At 42.6% G+C, this 21,818-nt stretch overlaps 1 protein-coding gene across 1 annotated transcript; it reads right to left on the reverse strand.

Moving 5' to 3' along the window:
• Positions 1-1,559: 1,559 nt before the first annotated feature.
• LOC308468828 (endothelin receptor type B-like) lies at positions 1,560-21,719 on the reverse strand. Its single transcript, XM_080991295.1, has 7 exons — positions 21,188-21,719; positions 13,509-13,621; positions 12,946-13,150; positions 8,522-8,671; positions 7,224-7,357; positions 6,392-6,500; positions 1,560-5,109 (listed from the first exon to the last, which is right to left on the reverse strand). Exons 1-7 carry the CDS (start codon positions 21,641-21,643, stop codon positions 4,966-4,968), a joined length of 1,311 nt encoding a protein of 436 aa, XP_080847421.1. The 5' UTR covers positions 21,644-21,719; the 3' UTR covers positions 1,560-4,965.
• Between the last annotated feature and the right edge of the window lie 99 nt (positions 21,720-21,818).

A 21,818-nucleotide genomic window follows, 5' to 3' on the forward strand; every position in this document is an offset into this window, starting at 1 on the left:
CACAACCTGGAACCAGAACAGTTCACCAGTAATTGTTAACAAAGGGCTGTATCCAGTGCTCTTTGTCGGCTAGCACAATGGCTGTTGTGCTAGCAAGCGAGTGTCAGTGTTGCACAGAAGAGGAATCCAATCAGCTGTGATAGTGAAAGCTTACTGCACAACAGGGTGCACATGCAGTCTGTTGTGCAACAAAATTAACCCACAATCTGTTTACGATTTTTCTCATGAGACATTGTTCTGGACTCTGTATGGCAGCTTAAAACATGTTCAGATAAGCCCAGCAATTACATGGTACGTGCTGAGCATACTCTCTCCTTCCCATGTCAGCCACTGGGGCTCATGGGATTGTCTGCACTATGTTTGCATTCTCCAGAGGCACATACGAGAGGGATGAATTAGATAGCAGTATGAAGTATTTAGTAGATTTCCAGGCCCATGTAACCATTAATAAGAATCCCTCTAAATCTTTCATATAGGGAAATATTTTATTCACACTGAGCTGGGAGAATGACAGGGGTATGAATGTCACCATTTGCCGTACAATTGTTCCTTCACCTACAAATTGACCAACATGGCCCTGGAGGTGGCTTGATGGTGTGCTTTGCTTATGCAGATGTTAGGTCAGGAAGCAAGCTAGACCCAGGTATTTCTGAATATCGCTCCTTCCTAGTTCTTCAAGTTAGTATTTCACATTCACTTCTGCTGAGGAAGTGACTTCTTGGAAGACTTCTTGGAAGACTGCGACAAAGTTGACGACTTGGCAGAACTGCAGCATGGTGACTTCCTCCCTGCAAGGGTTTTCTTTTTTGTGCAAAACAGATGCAGGATAATGACTTCAGGCTGAGTGCACAACTGCTGGGAAGGGATGCAAAATCGCCCAACCAGTGGTGGCTGTTGCTCATTGCATCTGGTTGGGTGGAAAGGAAGGAACCCAACAGCAGGTGGAGCCAGAACCAACAGCAGGCAGATTTGACAGTTTCTAGTTTCCTCCCCAACCTGCTGAACTTTGCAAGGGGTACACCAAGGCTAAGAAGGAGGAAGCACACAGCCAGAGCCACCCTCTGAACTGGCTGCAAATAAGAAAGCAGGTTGAGTTTGTGAGGCAGTGATCTATTTTCCCTAATGGACCAGCCTCCACTCCCGACCTTCCAGATGTATTTCCCCCTCTTTGGGAGAGATGTATCTGAGGCAGTGCAACCCAGCACCCAGTTCTCTGACCCAACCAGCCAGCATTCCATGGCCACTTTGTATACTATTTGTGTTGAACACTCTGTTCTTTGGGTGCTCCTGCCTCAGGTCCCCCAACCTCACATTCTGTACTTTTGTAAAGCTTGAAGTTCCCGACATCTGTGGGTACCTCCTTGCAGAATGGGTGGTGCTATTTCCAGCTAGTTATGCAAAAGCCCTTGCACCCAGCCATCACAAACAGACAAATAGAATAAATTATATCCAGGCAACTAGGAAGTGGTTGGCTTATAGTATGGATGGGGATGGCTAAGGCCTTCTGCCATTACTACTAATGCTTGCAACTTCCAGTCAGCATATTAGCCAGAAAAAAGTTTGAGGCACAGTCAATGAACTTTTAATTGAAATTCAGCATACTATAGATCACGGCTACATACACTACAGAATTGAGTCACAACCCAAAATTATGATGCATTCATTCTGTTGCAAAGAAATCCTTTTCAAAATACTTGGAAAAGGAGGCCCAGGTGTGGTGCTGGTCACCAGCGCATGAGTTGATCACATTCACAAATGTAACAGGTTCAAATCTCATTGGTACCCTTGAACAGCTACCTGATGTGAATGGAAACCAGTCATATTGTAGCAAATTACAGCTGCTTGTCATTCTTAAATCACAGCACTATCTTGTCTAGCAGAAGCTTAGGAATGTATCCAACGAAATCCTACTTGGAGTAGGCCAACTGAAATTACTGGAGCTAAATTAGCAGTGTCCATTAATTTCTATGGGTCAGCGTCACTGGATACAGCCCTTAAGAGTTTACTTGTACTGTGATTATATGAACTCATTATATATAACTCAGAAGCAAATCCCACTGAGTTAAATGCTAAGTGAGCATAGGACTGAAGACTTAATATCGAATAGATTCTGTAACTGTTTCACAGTTACCTTATTGAAGTCCGAAAGCTTACATGGTTTTCTGTACAATATATAATATATACATGCATGAGAAATAAGCTACTGTCTACACAAACACTCACATAGGTAAGCACTGAAACACCAGCAGGGTAGCAAAACCCAAAATAAAGAAGACTGAGCTATCTTCAGAGCCAAGTAGTCCAGGAGAAGAGGTGAAAAGAAGCTGATGAAACAAAATGACTATGGTGGATCACAAAAGCATTATAGTGGGAGAGGCATTCCCATTCCAATCTCATATTTTGCTTTCTTGGTGGCTTCAGCTCACAAGAAGTGATGTCACATATGCAGAGCAGCATTCAACTATGTTTTACTCAGAGTAGATCCATTGAAATGAATGGACATAATTAAATTACATATGTTTATTTCAATAGAGCCACTCTGAATAAAACATACAGTGGTACCTTTGAAGTTGAACAGAATCTGTTCCAGAAGTCCGTTTGACTTCCAAAACATTCAGAAACTGAAGTGCAGCTTCTGATTGGCTGCAGGAAGGTCCTGCAGCCAATTGGAAGCCCCGTCGGATGTTCAGCTTCCAAAAATAGTTCTCAAACCAGAACAATCACTGGTTTGCGGCGTTCGGGAGCCAAAACATTTGAGAACTAATCTGTTAGAAAACCAAGGTACGACTGTATTTAAATACCACCCATATTCTGGAAGTGATGTGACAGTAGGTGGAGCATTGGTATTGTCCATGTGTATATGATCAACTCCCGCCCGGAAACCTATGCCCCCACTGTGGAAGGACATGTGGATCCAGAATTGGCCTCCACTGTCACTTACAGACTCACTGTTAAAACCTTGTTTATAGAAGACAGTCCTACTTGGCTACATGTGATTGCTAAAGAAGAAGAAGAATGTGAGGAACCTTTTTCAGCCTTAGGACCCCATTCCGTCTTGGCTAACCTTCCAAGGCCTACATGCCAGGAGTGGGTGGGGCCAGAGACAAAAGTGGGTGGAGCAACAGATAATGATTGCAGCCAGCTATATTGGAATCAGAGGTTTTCTATACATACATGCAACTCTGTCTTCCATTGAAAAGGCAGTACAATAGTCCAAGAACACATTTCCTAACCTCAAGTTCAGTTCTCCCTATTTACATATCAGTTAGCATTAAAAAAAAAAATCTGCATGAAAATTCTTCTGCATTTCATTGTGAATTTCTGCTCATATACACATATTTGTAAGCAATCTTGCTTGATACACACATTTTTTTGCAAAGCAATTCCCATTAATGTAACACATGTTTGTATGCTATTATCATGTTTATGGGTGTGTGTTAAATTAAACGTGGGTGAAAAACTGCTGCAGAATTTAGAGACTTGCCAATATTGTGAAGGAGGGCTGAGTTTCAATTCACCTACTGTTTCAGAAAGTATGAGTCAAGTAAGTTTGCCTTTAAATGTGAATGAAATCAAATTTCTCCCTCATCCCTACCTGCACATGTGCAAGATAGAAACCTGGGAGTGTAGGAATGACTAGGGGTGAAAGGGGGAAGTAGGAGAGGCACGGACCATAGCAGGAAATCTACCACCACTTCACCCCAATCCGTAGCCACACAGTCTGCTCTGCTACGGATAGGGATGGAAATAACTCTCAGTTTTAGTTCTTTCACTTTCTCATTTTCCCCATCTTAAGTTCAGTTTCCCACATTTATGCAGCAATTTGCAAAAATCTTTTCCAAAAGAATTCTTATGAAATTCCTTCAGTGTATTAGTGCCTAATAAACACATTTTTGCCTTCAGTTTTGACTAACACATGCATTTTTTATGTTATCTTCACTAATATATTCAATTTTTATGCACACTTCCCCCCCGATACATGCATTTTTGTAAACACTGTTTGGCTGCAGAACTGACTGGAGAATCTGGACACATGCAAATTCAGAAGGACAGCTGTGTTTTGGTTCTTATACTGCTTCAGATGTTGTGAATTTGATAGATTTGGCTTTAAACATGAATTGAATAAGATTTCTCTCCCTCCCATCCCTAGCTACAGATCTACCCACCGGGCTTTAGGCAAGAGGGAGCAGGGAATCTGCTATATTGTCCAGTTCCTTTCCAGCCTTCTGTCCCTTCCAGAACCACATCCCTTCTGCTTTCCTGTTCTCCATGTCCTCCCTCTCTCCAACTGTGCCCTTATTTGATATCCAGGGAAAATTGGAACCTAATACATCAACTGCATCTTTGGGTGCAGAATCTTTTTCAGCTCAAGGGCCACATTCGCCAGTAGGCAACCTTACAGGGGCCACATGCAAATGGGCAGCAAAAGTGGGCAGAAGAATGAATTTGACTCTTATCTTTGTACAGTAGGCTACTTTCCAGCAACACATGTTTAAAAGGTTTCACACACTCACCCCTACTCATCTCTCTCTCCATCCAGGCAGGTAAGGAGCGCAATCACAGTTCATTCAGGGACTCATTCTCAGTAGGCAAAAGCTGCCAAGGAGGGTGCAAAGCAAGGCTATTGGGGTGTGTAGCATGGGAGAGCATCAACAACCAGCCAGAGAGGCCCAAATTTCCCCACCTCTAGACTATAAGCGCCTATGGTCTGCTCCAACCTGCCATTTATTTTTATGAGGGATTCTGCTGTTTAGAAAGAGAAAGATTCATTAATTGGGTGGATTAATTAAGGAACTAATAAGGGGCTAAGGAACATCAGGTGAGCAAGACCTTTTCAAAGGGCTGGGTGGTGAAACTGCCAGTTCCTTCCAGAATAAAGCAGAGAAGTTGAAGAGGAACCACAAGGAAAATCAGGTTGGCCATCTCCATAGTCCTGGTGGACCCTCCTCTTCTTTATCCCCTCGTCTACGAAGAGCTGTACTTCAGGTGGGAGCTGCTCCGATCAAGGCCCAATTCTTGCCCGTTGGCTTTCCACTTCCCAACAGAGCCCTTGTCATCTGTTGGTGCAATGCCAAGAGCTGGTCTCTGGCACCAGCAACAAAGGCATGACTGTGAGAAAGAAACCAGAGATGTTTAGGGCTTCTGAAGAACCACCCTACACTACAGCCCTAGGAAGATGACAAACCTGCAGGGTGTGGTGGCTAGCGTGTTGGACCAGGATCAAATAGCCACTCAGCCATGAAGTTCAGTGGGTGATCTTGGGCCTGTCACTGTCTCCTTAGTCTAGCTTACCTCACAAGGTTGTTGTGAGGATAAAATGAGGAGTCAGAGAACCATAGATGCCAGCACGAGCTCTTTGGGAGGAGAAAAGGTTGGGCTGAAAATGTAATGAATAAATAAAGGCTCTGCCAAGGTCCCCATCCCAGAGAGAGGCTGGGACATCACTACCAAGGGCAGGCCAAGATGGAGACAATATTGCATTCTGTACTGTCCTTGAGATCTTCTTTCAGGATGTTGGAAAAAATTGCAAATCTGGCTTTTTGACCTTTGGACTCAATTAACATTGCGATAAGAAAACTGTGTGCCAGTTTCAGTCCTTTGGGTTCCTCTCACTCACTGCCTCTACTGCAACAGCACTTTAATATATTTCATCTGATTAATTGTGGCGCTTATTTGTTAAAAGGGTTATATATTATTTTATTGCAGATTTTATTGTTGATCATTGCCTTAGACATTTTTTTAATGGAAAGGCAGGTCATAAATGCAACAAACAAATAAAAATCCCAAGAGGTAACTTTAAATGTCTTTGGGCAATGTTTACTTCTGATGATACTTGTTCTGCATGTGCAAATGTATTGAAGAACAAGAATATATTGAGATGGCAGGTGTGGGAACTCTTTTGCGCTCCAGATGTAACTGAACTACAACTCCTACCAGTCCCACCAAGCATGGTCAATGCCCAGGGACAATGGTCAATGACAGTGGTACAATGGGTCAGTGCGTCTGGCTGTTCATCAGAATTTTAGTGGTTTGAGCTCACTCAGAGATGGTTATGGGCAGGGTTCCTATAATGCAGGGGGTTGGAAAAGATGACCTTCAGGGTCCCATCCAACTCTACAGTTCTGTGAAATCTATGATGATGGCAGTTGTAGTTCAGCAACATCTGTTCATAATATTGTGCAGTATTTTGTTTTAATATTAATGTGTTTGGATCATAACCTGCCCTAGGGTGAAGGCTCAGTAATAAAATATAACAATAACAATAATGACATCTGCACTAGAGAGAGAGAATTAGCCCCAATAAAATTTTCTCCTCCTTGTCCCAGTAACAACTTGGCTGGGGCACTTGGGCATTTCCTCTGCACCTCCATAAGCACAATCCCAATCCTACCTGAAAGCAATTCTTAAACTTCCGGCTGACAAAATAGAGAGCCACGGGGTTGATGCAGGAGTTGAGCGAAGCCATATTGATGCCAAAGTAATCCATGACCAGAAGGAAGCTGGAGTGGAGAAGAGAATGGAGAGTCAGTGCTGTCAGAAGGGAGCATGATGGCAGCTGCATGTTTCAATCCTTTGACAATTCTTATGGCCACTGGCATGCAAACTTAGTAGAAAGGGCTGTGGCTGACAGCACATGCCTCATATGTCAATGGTGTGAGGTTCAACCCCCTGTTGTCTCCTCTTAAGATTATCAGATAGCGGGTAATTGTAAAGACCTCTGTTTGGTACTCGGTAGAGCTGCTGCCTGCCAGAGTTGGCAGTGCTGGATTAAATGGGCAAATAGTATGACTTGGTATAAAGGCAACTTCCTGTGCCCTGGGAGTCTCCAGTTTGGCAGTGGGTTCCCAGCAGAGGTCTGGGCCAGCATAAGGTACCCAGCAATGCCAATGTTTGGCACTGGTCTTGCCTGGAAATCTCAGTGATCAAAATGCATTATCAACAGCTCATGAGTAAGTCTGAAAGCCCTATATGTTGGAGGATCCCCTTATACCTCTTGCATTCCTTCACCCCTTACACCATATCACCGTATGGACCACCCATACATCTTGCTTTTAGTTAAGAGTAATGTGGACAATACTGAGTTAGATGAACCAGTGGTCCAAATCAGTATGAAGTGGTTCCCTGTATTTCTAACACTGGAAATGGCCTCTTTAATTTCAGGGAGGGTAGAGATCTCTTCCACCACCAAGAAGAAAATAAGGAGCTTCTGATATTGAGCTTACCTAAGCAGTTCACACCTATCAGCGTCTTGTTGACTATAAATGGTCTTCTTAAGGATCCTGCTGAGATGGAGAGGTAGCCAGCAGAGGGCGAATATCACCACAAGGCAGAACACTGTCTTGGCCACTTCCCGGCGCTGGAATACCAGCAGTCCAGTCATTGAAGTTAATGAATGAAGGAGCAATAAAAGGCAAAGATGACTTGAGCATGTGTATAATATGGTAAAGACATCAATAAATACCATCAACCCCATTCTTCACACCCAAGCCATGTCTTTTCCTGTCTTTCTCCTCCCCATTGCTGTTTCACACCCCGGTTTCTCTGTTGTTCATCCTGCACTATTATGAGCCGAAAGTTCAGCTATTTGCTGAGTGATGTACAGAGGCAGAGACCAAGGAGTTGCTTTACTATGCTACTGTGCCCACAAATGCAGGACTTCAGACAGTTCCAGTGATTAATAATAATAATAGTTATAATAATAATAGTCCAGCCTGAAGTCTGAACTGACTCTTCCAGAAGACAAGAAGCTGTGATGGAATCACTTTCTGGAATTATTATTTTTTATTGCATTTATAGACCACATTTTTCTCCAAGAAGCTCAAGGTGGCATGCACAGATCCCCACCTCCTCTCTTAATCTCCACAACAACCTCATGAAAGCTAAGGAACTGTCTAACCACTGCACGATCTTAGCTCTTCAGATGAGTGCTATATTCTGGTATTAGGGAATATCCAGAACACCCCCGGAGTCCTGCATGCCAGGAATGGAATCAAGGGAAGGATGTTCATATTTCACCAGTTGCATGAGGGAGACAGGCTGTCCAACCAGAAAGCCCACCTCTGTATCAGAGCATACTACTAAAATTCAGAGGACAGGCCACTATTCATTCAGATGTTCATTCCCTGGCATCTCCAGCTGTGGCTCTCCAGATATTGTTAAACTCCCTCTACCCCAGATACAGGCAATGAGCACAGACGATGGGCAGTGGAGCCCAAACACGCCCATAGAGTCACAGGCTCCCTATTGCAATGAAAGAGATTTCAGTTAGCAGGACATCTTCTGGGCACCTTGCACTCAGTTCCTGCTTATGAGCTTTCCATAGGCACCTGGTTGACCCATGTGACAACACCAGATTGGCCTTTGGCCTGATCTACCACAGCTCTTCTTATTTTCTTATGAAAGCCACTGCCAGACAGAGCAGGCAAAGCCTGGCCGTATGGTCTGGTGGCCTGACGTCATTCCTTGCATCTAAGCTAAGGAACAGGGTTTGTTCCCTTGAGCCTTGGTTGGGGGACCTCACCCGTTTCATGTGGTCGTTGAGTGCTATCCTCATGCCATTCCTCTTGCTCAGCATCTCACATGACATGAGGGAATAGAAGACGCCAGTGCAGGCCAGAGGCAGGCAGAAGTAGAAGCCAAAAAGCCACCAATCTTTCACATCCTTGTAGAACTGCAGATGGAAGGGAAGGAAGGTATGAAAGCAGCTGCCTCTCCAAGGGAGCTGTTAGCTGTTGTGTGGAGGGTGGGGTTGCCTTGGGGACTTTTGTCCCTATGCCACCTGTGGAACACATGAAGACCAGAGATGGACTGAGCCTTTGATTCCACCATGTTCTGGTTTCACTGGCATTCAGTTGCTGAGCTGTTCCACCCCCTTCCCTCCCATGATGTGCCATTGCATCCCATTGGCTATCAATGGGTACTAGCTATGATGACTATACTCTGCCTCCAATGTCAGAGGCAGTAATGCTTCTGAATACTAGTTGCTAGGAGCTGCAGGAGGGGAGGGTGCTGTTGTGCTCAGGTTCTGTTTTCGGGCATCTTGTGCACATTTGGCTGGCCACTGTGAGAAAAGGAGGCTGGACCAAATGGGGCTCCTTTGGCCTGATTTCTCCAAGAAATCAAGTGCTATTCTTATGTTCTTATGTTATGTTAACTGCATGCTATTCTGCCCTGCTCCATCTCATTGTACGCATTGTATGCATTCCCTTGGATCCGACTCAAAGAGGCCATAGCACTATACCTGCCATGAGCAGCCCAGGAAAAAGCAAATGGAATCATCTTATTGTATGCATTTGGGGCACACTTTTAACATAAGAATACACACTTTGATTCAGTTTGCATTTAATGGCAAATTTACACAAGTCACATTTTCCGAAGCAATATGCAAAACACAGCCATTGTTCAAATTTCCCAATGGTCCAAATTTTAGGAATGCAGTTCTCCATCCAAATAATGTGTAAAATAATAAATAAATTCATAAACTAAAGTGTGTGTGTAAATGTACACATTTGTGAAAATAGCATACAAAAAATGCAGCTTGGTACCTGCCATGACCAGCCCAGGAAAAAACCAAACCACGGCCTGGCAAATGAAAAAAAGACAAAAGCTGAATACGATCACGAACTTGGTAGTAGAAGGGAAGAACATACAGAATCCTGGAGAGATTCGGAAGTGCTTTCAGAACTATTTTAAACAGTTATATACGCAGGAGACTCAGAAAGAATTAGACATTGACCGATTTTTGAAAAACAATGGATTACAAAAAGTATCTCAAGAGAGTAAATCAATATTAAACTCTACAATATCTGATCAAGAGGTGGAAGGAGCCATTCAGAATATGAAATTGGGCAAATCTCCAGGGCCGGATGGACTAACTGCAAAGTACTACAAAACTCTGAAAGAACGGTTATTGCAACCGTTGAAAGAACTTTGCAATGAAATACTACGGGGAGGAAAAGCACCCGAGTCGTGGAAAGAAGCATATATTACACTTATACCAAAAACCAAAGTGGAGAAGACACAGTTGAAGAACTACCGTCCCATATCCCTACTAAATGTGGATTACAAAATTTTTGCGGAAATTATGGCTAAAAGATTAAAAAATGTATTGGTAAAAGAGATTCATAAAGACCAGGCGGGCTTTCTCCCTGGGAGACATTTGTCAGATAATACTAGGAATATTATTAATATTCTGGAAAAATTGCAAGTTAATATCAACACTAAAGCTGTTTTAATATTTGTAGATGCAGAGAAAGCGTTTGACAATATTTCTTGGAGTTTTATGAAGAAAAATTTGCAGGGGATGGGGGTAGGTCAAAGTTTTGAAAATGGTATAGGTGCAATTTACTCGGAACAAAAAGCCAAGCTTATTGTGAATAACATAGTTACAGAAGAATTTAAGATAGAGAAAGGAACAAGACAGGGTTGCCCAATCTCCCCATTGCTTTTTATATCGGTCCTGGAGGTTTTGCTCAATATGATCAGAAAAGACCAATTGGTTAAAGGTATACAACTCGGAGCTAAACAGTATAAATTGAAAGCTTTTGCTGATGACTTAGTTTTGACACTACAGGAGCCAGAAGCTAGCACAAAAAGAGTATTACAATTAATCCAAGAATTTGGTCAAGTAGCAGGTTTCAAATTAAACAAGATGAAAACTAAGGTATTAGAGAAAAATCTTACAGAGATTGAGAAGGAGAGGTTTCAGAAAGAGATAGGATTAACAATTGTTAATAAAGTGAAATATCTAGGGGTGAATATGACTGCCAAAAATGTGAATCTGTTTAAAGATAATTATGAAAAATGCTGGTCAGAAGTGAAGAAGGATTTAGAAATATGGTCAAAATTGAAGTTATCATTGTTAGGCCGAATTGCAGCGATAAAGATGAATGTATTGCCTAGAATGTTGTTTTTGTTTCAAACATTACAAATTGTGGACAAAATGGACTGTTTCAAGAGGTGGCAAAGAGATATTTCCAAATTTATCTGGCAGGGCAAAAAACCTAGAATAAAATTTAAGATATTAACAGATGCGAAGGAAAGAGGGGCATTTGCCCTGCCAGACCTTAAACTTTACTATGAATCAGCCGCCTTTTGTTGGCTGAAAGATTGGCTACTTCTTGAAAATGTGGACATTTTGGACCTAGAAGGTTTTGATAATGTGTTTGTATGGCATGCATATTTATGGTATGATAAAGTTAAAGCGCATAAGGCCTTTAAGAATCATATTGTCAGGAAAGCATTGTTTAATGTCTGGGTGAGATATAAGGATTTGTTGGAAAGTAAAACACCAAGGTGGCTGTCACCAATGGAGGCAAAGGCATTGAAAAAAACAAATATGGAGACAAATTGGCCAAAATATTGTGAAATTTTAGAACAAGTTGGAGATAAATTAAAATTGCAGAGCTTTCATAAATTAAAAACTAAAGTTCGAGATTGGCTTCACTACTATCAAATAAGGGAGGTTTTTAACCTAGATAAAAAGATTGGTTTCCAGGAGGATAAATCTAAACTGGAAACGGAATTGTTAGAACCTAAAACTAAAAATCTGTCAAGAATGTATAATCTGCTGTTGAAATGGAATACACAGGATGAAATGGTTAAATCTGCGATGATTAAATGGGCACAAGATGTTGGGCATAATATTATGTTTGCCGACTGGGAACGGTTATGGACCACAGGTATGAAATTTACGGCTTGTAACGCCTTAAGAGAAAATATAATGAAAATGATATATAGGTGGTACTTGACCCCAGTCAAGCTAGCAAAAATCTATCATTTGCCTGATAATAAATGTTGGAAATGTAAAGAAAATGAAGGTACGTTTTTTCACCTTTGGTGGACGTGCCCAAAGATCAAGGCCTTCTGGGAAATGATATATAATGAATTAAAAAAGGTATTGAAATACACTTTTGTGAAGAAACCAGAGGCTTTCCTCTTGGGCATGGTCGGCCAATTGGTGAGAAGGGAAGACAGGAATTTTTTTATGTATGCGACAGCAGCGGCAAGAATACTCATTGGGAAATACTGGAAGACACAAGAATTGCCTACCCGAGAAGAATGGCAGAGGAAAGTGATGGACTATATGGAACTGGCTGAGATGACCGGCAGAATTTGAGACCAGGAAGAAGGGTTGATGGAAGAAGACTGGAAAAAATTTAAAATATATCTTCAGAAACACTGCAATATAAAAGAATGTTAGAAAAAGGTTGGAGAAGAATATTAGACCGTTTTGGCAGACAGGGTATAATGGAATAAGTAAATATGAAGTGTAAAATGAGGATAGAGGAGAATTAAATACTTTCGAATGTTAAAATAAGCAAAAGAAAAGAAGGTTAGAAGGATTTGCTGGAGATACGATTTAAACTAGAATACAAAGCAGGGAGGTGAGAGGAAGTCATGGAAATAAGCAAATGGGAAAATGGTTTGTAATGGTCAAATATGTTTTTTGTTATTTCCTTTTTTCTTTTTTTTACTGTGATTTTCTGTTTTTCTTATTCTTTTTTATTATCTGTTTTTTATAAGATGTATGTGGTTTGTGTTTCTTTTTTTTATACTTTTTCTTTTTTTGTAATTGTAAAATTGGAATAAATATTCTTTAAAAAAAAAAAGGAAAAAACCAAACCACAATCATGGAATCATAGGGTTGTAGAGTTGGGAGGGCCCACAAGGGTAATCTAATCCAACCTCAATCCCCCTGATATGCAACAATATTTGTATTAGGGAAAATTGCATATAAAAATGTGTAAACAAGGGGGAAATTGCACCAAAAAAAAGCTGGTGAATTTCTATGAGAACTGTTTTAAAAAATAAGAATTCACAGGCTGATGGAGAAATGTGGGGAGCTGAATTTAAAACAGGGGAAATGAGAAGCTGTAATTGACAGACTGGTCCATCCCTTCCCTTGGTTGTTCAAATCATCTGGCTGAACAAGAGAGAACATACCGTCATGAAGCTGGATTTCTGTTCAGCGGCCAGCATGCAGACCCAGTGCGTCTGTTCACGGTAATTCAGTTCCACCAAGTCAAAAGCAATGGCTTCAGGGACAGCTAGGATGATCGCCACTGCCCAGATTAGGGTCACCTCAACAGCCTTCCACATGGGGATGCCAATCCCTTGAATCCGGCTCCAAGAGGCCACAGCTCTATACCTGCCATGAGCAGCCCAAGAAAAAGCAAATGGAATCATGGAATCATAGAACTGTAGAGTTGGGAGGGACCACAAGAGTCATCTAGTCCAACCTCCCTGCTGCACAGGAATCTTTTGCTCACATCTGAAAACTCCCACACACTGCATGGAGAAAATACAGCAGGGGAGTTGAAGGTGGAAGTTTCAGCCCAGCAACATCTGCAGGACCACATTCCTCCTCTAAAGACAGTGTAGCTCCACTGGGCTGAAAAGATTATCCACCACAGTCTTCAGGGAAGACTGAAGAGGGTCAATGAATTGCATAGGTAGGGCTGGCTAAGTGAATGGCTTGACAGGAGGCAACAAAGGTGGTCTGTTACCTGTCTATGCTGAGAGCACAGAGGCTGAGGACTGTGATGCCAACGGAGGCCTTCTGAATGAAAGGCACCAATTTGCACACCTGCACACCAAAAGGCCAGTCTTCTGCAAGCAGCTGAAAGAGAGGAAGCACATCATCAGCATGCCATCTCAGTGGAGAACTGGATTCTTATAACTTTGTACTCATTTCTTTGCATGTGTAGGGGCATCAGCCTTTGACAATTTGGTGCCCACCCCCGGCTTTCTGGTTGCCCGGAGTACTTTTTAATATTCAAAAATGTTCCTTGGTTGTAGTCTACAGTCCCATTCTTCACTTTCACCACTGTATCACCTTTTTCTGTTGTGTAGGTGTTCTAGGCTGAATTGATGCCCATCCATTCAAAGCTAGCCAACAACAAAATGCTACACAAAAATGCTAAACTTCCCCTCGCCCTAGTAGCAAACATGGGGGCCTCAGTGGTGCAGCAACTGCTCTGTACAAGATCACTTTAATGAACATATAAAAAGGCCTCATACAGAGTCAGACAATTGGTTTATCTAGTTTACAGACGGGGAATCTGTGGCCCTCTAGATATTTCTTCATTGCAGCTTCTAGTGTGCCTTACCATTGGCTGCTGTAGCTCTGGCTGATGAGAGTCAGAGCCCAATCACATCTGAAGTGCCACAGGCAGTAGTGAATGGGGGGAGGGACTGTGGAGGACCAGTCACAATGGGCATCAGTCACTACTGAGTCCAACTAAGGATGGATAAAAGGTAAAGGACCTCTGGACGGTTAAGTCCAGGCAAAGGTGACTATGGGGTTGCAGCGCTCATCTCGCTTTCAGGCCGAGGGAGCCGGTGTTTGTCCACAGACAGCTTTCTAGGTCATGTGGCCAGCATGACTAAACCACTTCTGGTGCAACGGGACACCGTGACGGAAGCCAGAGCGCATGGACATGCCATTTACCTTCCCGCCACAGAGGTACCTATTTATCTACTTGCACTGGCATGCTTTCAAACTGCTAGGTTGGCAGGAGCTGGGAAAGAGCAACGGGAGTTCACTCCGCTGTGGGGATTCAAACTGCCAACCTTCCAATCAGCATGTCCAAGAGGCTCAGTGGTTTAGACCACAGCGCCACCCGCATCCCTATGAGTCCCTATGAGTCCAACAATACCATTCTGGCTATGTGTAGTCTCTTCCCTAGAAAAAAATAAATCTGTAAGTTCTTGTATGAAATGCAAGTGTTCTGCTCATGTAAAAAATATGTAAAATATCAGTCAGCTGTATTTTGAAGAATGTCAGCTGAAAAGCAGAAAATAATTTCTGATCATTAGATGAATGAACTTTGGAAACAAAATAGTTATAAAGGTAAAACATCTCAGTTTTGAAAACTGTTAGAAGAATTTATGAAAGCTCTCCTTACATGTTCAGAAATGATTTGCTGGCTGAGGAAGTTCCTCTTTCCTTTTTTAAAAAGCTCTTAAATCAGTGAATCAGCTGTCTTGGAAATTTGATTACCAGACTGGTTTACTTTGAATTAGACTGGGAAGTTTTGTTTCAGTTCACGCTAAATATTGGATTACACGGATACAGCAAATAATAAAATATGGATTAATGAAATAAATTGCGTAACAGTTAGGATATTCCATTCAACAACCAGAATGAGATTTCCTCTTTGTGTTAGGTCCTGAACAACTTATCCAGTTTATAGAACAGTTGTCATACACAACCTATTAAGACTTTGAGCTTTGGTGCAGGAATGAACTTCCATGAGTAACTCAGCTTGAAGTTCTAAGCCATGGGAAACAGTTAAAATTAGCCATTCTCGGACCATAGGTGATAGCCAACATTAGTCATAGAGTAGACCCACTGAAATAAATGGTCCTCAGTCCATTTCAATGGGTCTAATGGGTATGACAGGCTCCATCTGCACCATACATTTAAAGGGCTAAGATACTATTTCAGCAGTCATTGTCCCCCCCCCCCCAAGCATCCTGGGAATTGTAGTTTATTAAGGGCAAAGAGAGCTGTTACAGGACCCCCTGTTCCCCTCCCAGAACAACAATTCCCAGTGGTTTAACAATCAATCCTGTTCTCTAGGGCACTCTGGGAACTGCAGGCTTTTGCAGAGAATGGGTTCTCCCAACAGCTCTCAGCACTACACTTCCCAGGATGCTTTGGAGGGAAGCTATGGCTGTTTAAAGTTGCATGATGCTGCTTTATATGTTTAGTGCAGATGGGACCAGAATAATAATAATAATAATAAACCTGTTAAGTTGTGGGTGAACATATCAGACAACACAGCAATTCTTCAAACAGCTCTTGTTTATTCACAGGCCCAGAACAGAACTGGACTGAAGCGTTCAGCCAACCTGCTTATATAGAGCTCCACTAGAAAGCAACAGTAACAACTTTCTGTAACTATCCAATCACTGAACGTCACTTTCAATTCCTTATTTGCATATGTGGATCTGAGTGAAAACTATCTACAGTATCCCCTCTGGCCCAGGGTGAGAACTTCAGTTCATAACAAAACCCTTCCTGCATATGGAAAGCTAGTATGTCAAGGCAGGGAAAGGGATCTGCTGATCTTTATCCTTGAGATGTTAGTTTTTGGTGTGCATGGCACTTCGGAAAGCTTTCAAACATTCATTCCCACCCATTCATTGCTTATTTCACCCCTTAAAGATAGAAATGGTAGCAGTCATGAATTGCTTTAGCCCTTAGACTGCTCCAGGAAAAAATTGCTTGGGCTAGAAAAACAAAAAATCCATTTGCTTATCTTCCTGGTACAGGGAGGAGGTGTCAGCATTTTCATCCCTCCCATTGCAAGGATCACCAGATCATGTTTGTTTTACTTTCTGTCTAAAGGAGGGGGAGGAAGCTATTCTTCCAGACTTCCATCCCTAGCACTGTGTGTCTTTTTCTTTGACCTGTCTAGAGACAAGATGGCAGAATGAGAGAGCTGTTTCTCTCGTACATGTTTGTTATGTTCTTTTCTTTGTTTAATTAGAAGAAATAAATTAGGTATGCAACAAAATCTCCACAGCTTTGCTTCCGTTACTCTGCTGCGTTTCAGGTGCTCACGTGATCAAATGTGAGTCCACTGCACCAGGACCTATTCCTTGGGAATGCTGTGTTGATGTTCCTACGTTCCTGTGATCGGAAGGTCAGAGAAGGTGCTCCCGACACCCAGCCCATGCAGGCTGTACATGGGTGTACATGGGTGTACGGAAAGGAGGCAGACTCTGGTTGCTTGCAAGACAGGGGCTTTGAGTAGCAGCAGGAGCTTAGGGGCAGGGTGCATGCTTTGCACGAAGAAGGCATTAACTTCAGTCTCCATTATCTCCTAGCAAAGCTGGAAAAGACTCCCACCTAAAATAGAGTAAGCTGCCTTATACCAAGTCAGGCAGTTAGCCCATCCAGTTCAGTATTGTCTACACTGACTGTCAGTACTCCAGGGTTTTGGGCTGGAGTCTCTCCCAGCGCTACGTGCAAAAGCTAAGGATTGTACCTGGAGACTTCTGCATGCAGAGCAGATGCTCTGCTACTGAAATATGTCCATTTCCCATCTGAAACCATGGAGAGTGTTATGTACTGAGTTGACTAGGATCCAAAACGCAGCAGTCTGATTGGTCCTAGAACAATAGGATCCAGAATGCAGCAGTCTGATTGGTCCTAGAACAATAGGATCCAGAATGCAGCAGTCTGCTTGGTCCACAGGAGCCACCCAAGGTCACGCTCCAGGTGGAAGTGAATCCGCAACCTGATTGGCCTACAGGAGAATCCCAGAATTAGCCGATCACGTGGGGCTCATTGTGCAAATAATGTATATAAAGCAGACATTCTGGGGAAACTTCCATTCCTCTTCACCACTATAAGCTGAATAAAGTGCATGAAATCCACTCTCAACTCCGAGTATATTTCAGAGAGCTAATGCTCATCTTGGAGGGGTCACATAGCACACTTGGCACCACTGAATCTCAGCAGGATCTATGGGAGTGGTCAGTAAAATTATGACCATGACCATCACCGTTATTTTCAAATGGAGAAAAATTAGGGCTGGCTTGAGGGCACAAAGACCTTGCATCATCACAGCGGGCTACTTCTCAGAGTGGGCAGTAAATGCATATTAAAAATAATAATTAATTAAAAATAATTTTGAATTTTTTTAATTGCTATTTTTATTTTAAAAATGGACACATGGCACAAAACCCCTGTGGCAGCACAGTATCACAGCAGGGGGCCTATGGAAGCAGCCTCTAAAAAACACTATTTTAAAAAGTGAAAAATAAAAAATAAATAAAATGGGGCCAGGCCTGGGGGGCATAAAAAACTTTTGGCATCATGGCATCACAACAGTGATCCATAAAAACAATAGAATTGATTGTTAGTGAAAATAGCATACAAAAATGCATTATGGGTTTTTTGGGGGGGGAGTGTATTTTAGGAGAAACGCTGATGAATTTCCTTGAAGATTGTTCTTTTAAAAATAAATAAATTGCAGACTGATGAAGAAATTCATCTGAACTGAATTTAAGACTGGAAAACTGAAAAAGTAAGAAACAGAGAGAAAGTGAAAAAGATTTACTTATCCCTAGGCTGCATAAAAAATGCAGAACTAAGTCTGAACTCTTACTTCCTGTGATCTGGACGCTACGCTTCAGTTAATTCAATCTACAAATGCATTCATGATTGCTGCTTCTATTTTGTATACAGTGGTAACTTGAGTTACAGACGCTTCAGGTTACAGACTCTGCTAACCCAGAAATAGTACCTCGGGTTAAGAACTTTGCTTCAGGATGAGAACAGAAATTGTGGGGCAGCAGCGCGGCGGCAGCGGGAAGCCCCATTAGCTAAAGTGATACCTCAGGTTAAGAAAAGTTTCATGTTAAGATCGGACCTCTGGAACGAATTAAGTTCTTAACCCGAGGTACCACTGTATTGTGAACTACTTCCATCTCCTTCATGGAAAATTGGCAGAGAAATTAAAGATCTAACTTAATCTCATCTTTTCTCTTTCATAAAACCACTCCTTTCTTCTTAACGTAGGGAAGATTTTGTTCAACTTTCTGTTCCTTTTCTCTGTCAGTCAAGGTATGTACAAAGACCTTTGCATCTAGAAATAGAGAGGAGGGCAGTTCTTGGGAAGGCCCATAGCTTAGTGGTTACAGCATCTGCCTTGCAAGCAGAAGGCCGCAGGTTCAATCCCTGACATGTTCAGGTAGGGTTGGGAGAGACTCCTGCCTGAACCCCTGGAAGGATCCTGCCAGTCACTGTAGACAATACTAAGCAAGATGAACCAAAGGTCAGATTGTATATGCTGTTGCTGCTGTACCAATTTCAGAGAAGGCAAGCAGGAGTAGCAGCCCTTTCAAAACAAAGTCCCCATGAAGGAGACCCTACACTCACATCCCATGTGTCCACAACTGTTTTGGCTCCTCACCAAGGCACCTCCTGATTAATTGTAATCAGGAGGTGCCTTGGCTAACATCCAAAACAACTGGAAATATCCAAGTCAGCCTGCACAAACAGTTACATCTCACAGAAATATTTTGCACTGGAGGCTTCCCAGCTGAGTTCATGCGAAAGCTGAGTTTTGCTGCTTCTCTGACATCTGACCAACTTCTGGCTCTCAGATGCAAAACAGTAGCTTGATTGTGTCCTCAGCTGCAGGGCTAAGAAAGGAGTTCAAAGAGGGATGCTTCTGCTTGGAAATAAACACCAAGCTTTCCTAAATGCTTCTGAACCGCCCATCTCTGCACCATGGTACAGTAGGGAATTTTGGATTCTGGACTGGGGTTTCCTAAACTTGTGTCTCTAGCTGTTTGTGGACTGCAATTCCCACCATCCCTAGCCAGCAGGATGAGTAGCCAGGGATGATGGGAATTGTAGTCCAAAAACAGCTGGAGACCCAAGTTTGAGAAGCCCTGCTCTGGACTTACTAGTCATATTAAGGGGTGGGGCAAGGAAAGTCCTCTTTAAATGGCAATGTGTACATGACTTCACTTATCTGTTAATGGTCACTCTATACCATTTCAGAGAAAAGGGGAGTTATCCAGTGTCTAAATGTTCCCCCAAATAAATTACTCTCAAAACAGAAAAAAAACTGCTGTGCTTGTGTCTTCCCCAACATGCGGCAAGCACTTATAGCTCATAAGAAAAGAGGACACAAATTTACATAATATGAGGGTACAGATAGGCATATCTTCCAATTTTGGTTTCTCTCAGTTTGTTTTTCCAATCGTATCTGCAGTTCTCCAAATTTCCACATAAGTTTGTTATTGGGGGGGGGGGAGTCATGAAAATTCATCAGCATTTCAGTGCAAATTTCTGCTCATATATACACAGTTTTGATTAGCATACACATTTTTTACAATGTCCTCAAATATTTTTTTTTAAAAAAATGTTATTTTGCACAACATGTGCTTTTTCATGCATGCTTTATTCTAGTATATGCATTCTTAGACACACTGTTGGACTGGAGAACTGCACTGCTAAATTTGGAGCATTCCTAAGGATGCCTGTGTTACAGTTTCAGAAAGTGTTAATTAGGTAGGTTCACCTTAAAAAGTGAGCCAAATCAGATTTCTTCCCTATCCCCCATGTTACCCAAAAGAGAAGCATCTTTTTAGTGTTGCATGCTACCCCTAATATGGTGTTCTAATAACCCTCATAATTAGGTCACGTAGAGTGGGGATGAGTGTGCTTGCTCTGGCCCTGGCACCAACTGTGATTCATGATCAGGGAGGCAAACATATATAGCAAACAACCTGTTCTGCTCATGGAGGATTTCCTTGTGCAACCTAGAACACCATGAGATCCAGGTTTTCGAATCTGCAGGGTGACCCTCAGGAACAGAAAAGTCTTCCTGTATCAGAAGTTATCCTCTCTACATGGGGCTACCTTTTAAGGTGACCCGGAAACTACAATTAATCCAGAATGTGGCAGCTAGACTGGCAAGTGGGAGTAGCTGCCGAGACCATATTACACCAGTCCTGAAAGACCTACATTGATTCCCAGTACGTTTCCGAGCACAATTCAAAGTGTTGGTGTTGACCTTTAAAGCCCTAAATGGCCTCGGTCCTGTATACCTGAAGGAGTGTCTCCACCCCCATCGTTCAGCCTGGACACTGAGTTCCAGCGCCAAGGGCCTTCTGGCGGTTCCCTCACTGCAAGAAGGGTTACAGGGAACCAAGCAGAGGGCCTTCTCAGTAGTGACGCCCGCCCTGTGGAATGCCCTCCCACCAGATGTCAAGGAAATAAACAACTATATGACTTTTAGAACACATCTGAAGGCAGCCCTATTTAGGGAAGTTTTTAGTGTTTGATGTTTTATTGTATTTTTAATATCCACCCAGAGTGGCTGGGGAGGCCTGGCCTCATGGGTGGGGTATAAGTAATGAATTATTATTATTATTATTATTATTATTATTATTATTATTATTCCAAGTTGTGGAGGCTAACAAGAATGGGAATGATGGGCCTCATCTCCCACTCACCCTCCTTGCACAAGGGATTGGAATGTCTGGATAGGTCCCATCTTCAACCTAGTATATATGGCAGTCACCTAACTCGTGGTCACTGTTTATTGCTGAAGAGTCTTGATTCCCCAGGCACTGCATTGCAGTGATGTAATAAACTCATCCAAACTTGGGTGTTTTCTTCCTCTTTCCCAACCCTGGCCAAGAGAGGCCTTACCTTATATACATTGATGGGCAAGGCAATGAGAATGTAGAGCAGATCCCCAAGAGCCAGGCTAGCAATGAGGACGTTAGGCCCATTCCTCATGCATTTGTTCTTGTAGATGATCCTCAGGAGGGTGGAATTCCCAATGATGCCCACAATGAAGATAGTGCAAGACACAAACGTGTTAATGTACTTGAAGGCCTGTCGGATTTCTGTCGGCTTAGCACACATGACTGACAGTTGTGGGCCCTCTGTGATGGCATCTCCAATAAGGTTGCCTGAATGGTTGGTGGTGGCTCTGGAGTTTGTAAATATTCCAGGCTGAATGAGACTGTAAGCTTTATCTTGATCCAGAACCTCAAAGGGGATGGGGGTATTCCTGAAGCTCACGGCTGTCTGACTGGAGACTCTCAGGATGAGGCAGGCCAGGCAATAGGCCAGAACAGGTAAAGTAGAAAACCTGCCCATTGTGATGGAAACCTTAAAGCTCAGCCAAAGTTTTGAGTCTGTTGGTGGGACCCGGAGCTAAAGATCTTCCCTGATCTTGCCTGTGGAAGGAAGATAAGGATGAGTTCTCCGAGTTACAGAAGAGGAGAGAAACAGTGATATTGAACAGTTACTCTGCATGAATTTCCCTGGGACT

Source organism: Podarcis pityusensis (assembly GCF_964106645.2).
Source record: "Podarcis pityusensis genome assembly, chromosome: Z".
Lineage (NCBI taxonomy): Eukaryota > Metazoa > Chordata > Lepidosauria > Squamata > Lacertidae > Podarcis > Podarcis pityusensis.

Bases quoted from the DNA above. Each gene is read 5' to 3' on its own strand.
- LOC308468828 (XM_080991295.1), bottom strand. From the start codon at position 21,643: ATGGGCAGGTTTTCTACTTTACCTGTTCTGGCCTATTGCCTGGCCTGC. The intron at 8,672-12,945 runs GTATGTTCTCTC...TTCCATCTGCAG, and splicing joins AGAAATCCAGCTTCATGACG to TTCTACAAGGATGTGAAAGA. The intron at 6,501-7,223 runs GTAAGCTCAATA...TCTCCACTCCAG, and splicing joins GATAGGTGTGAACTGCTTAG to CTTCCTTCTGGTCATGGATT.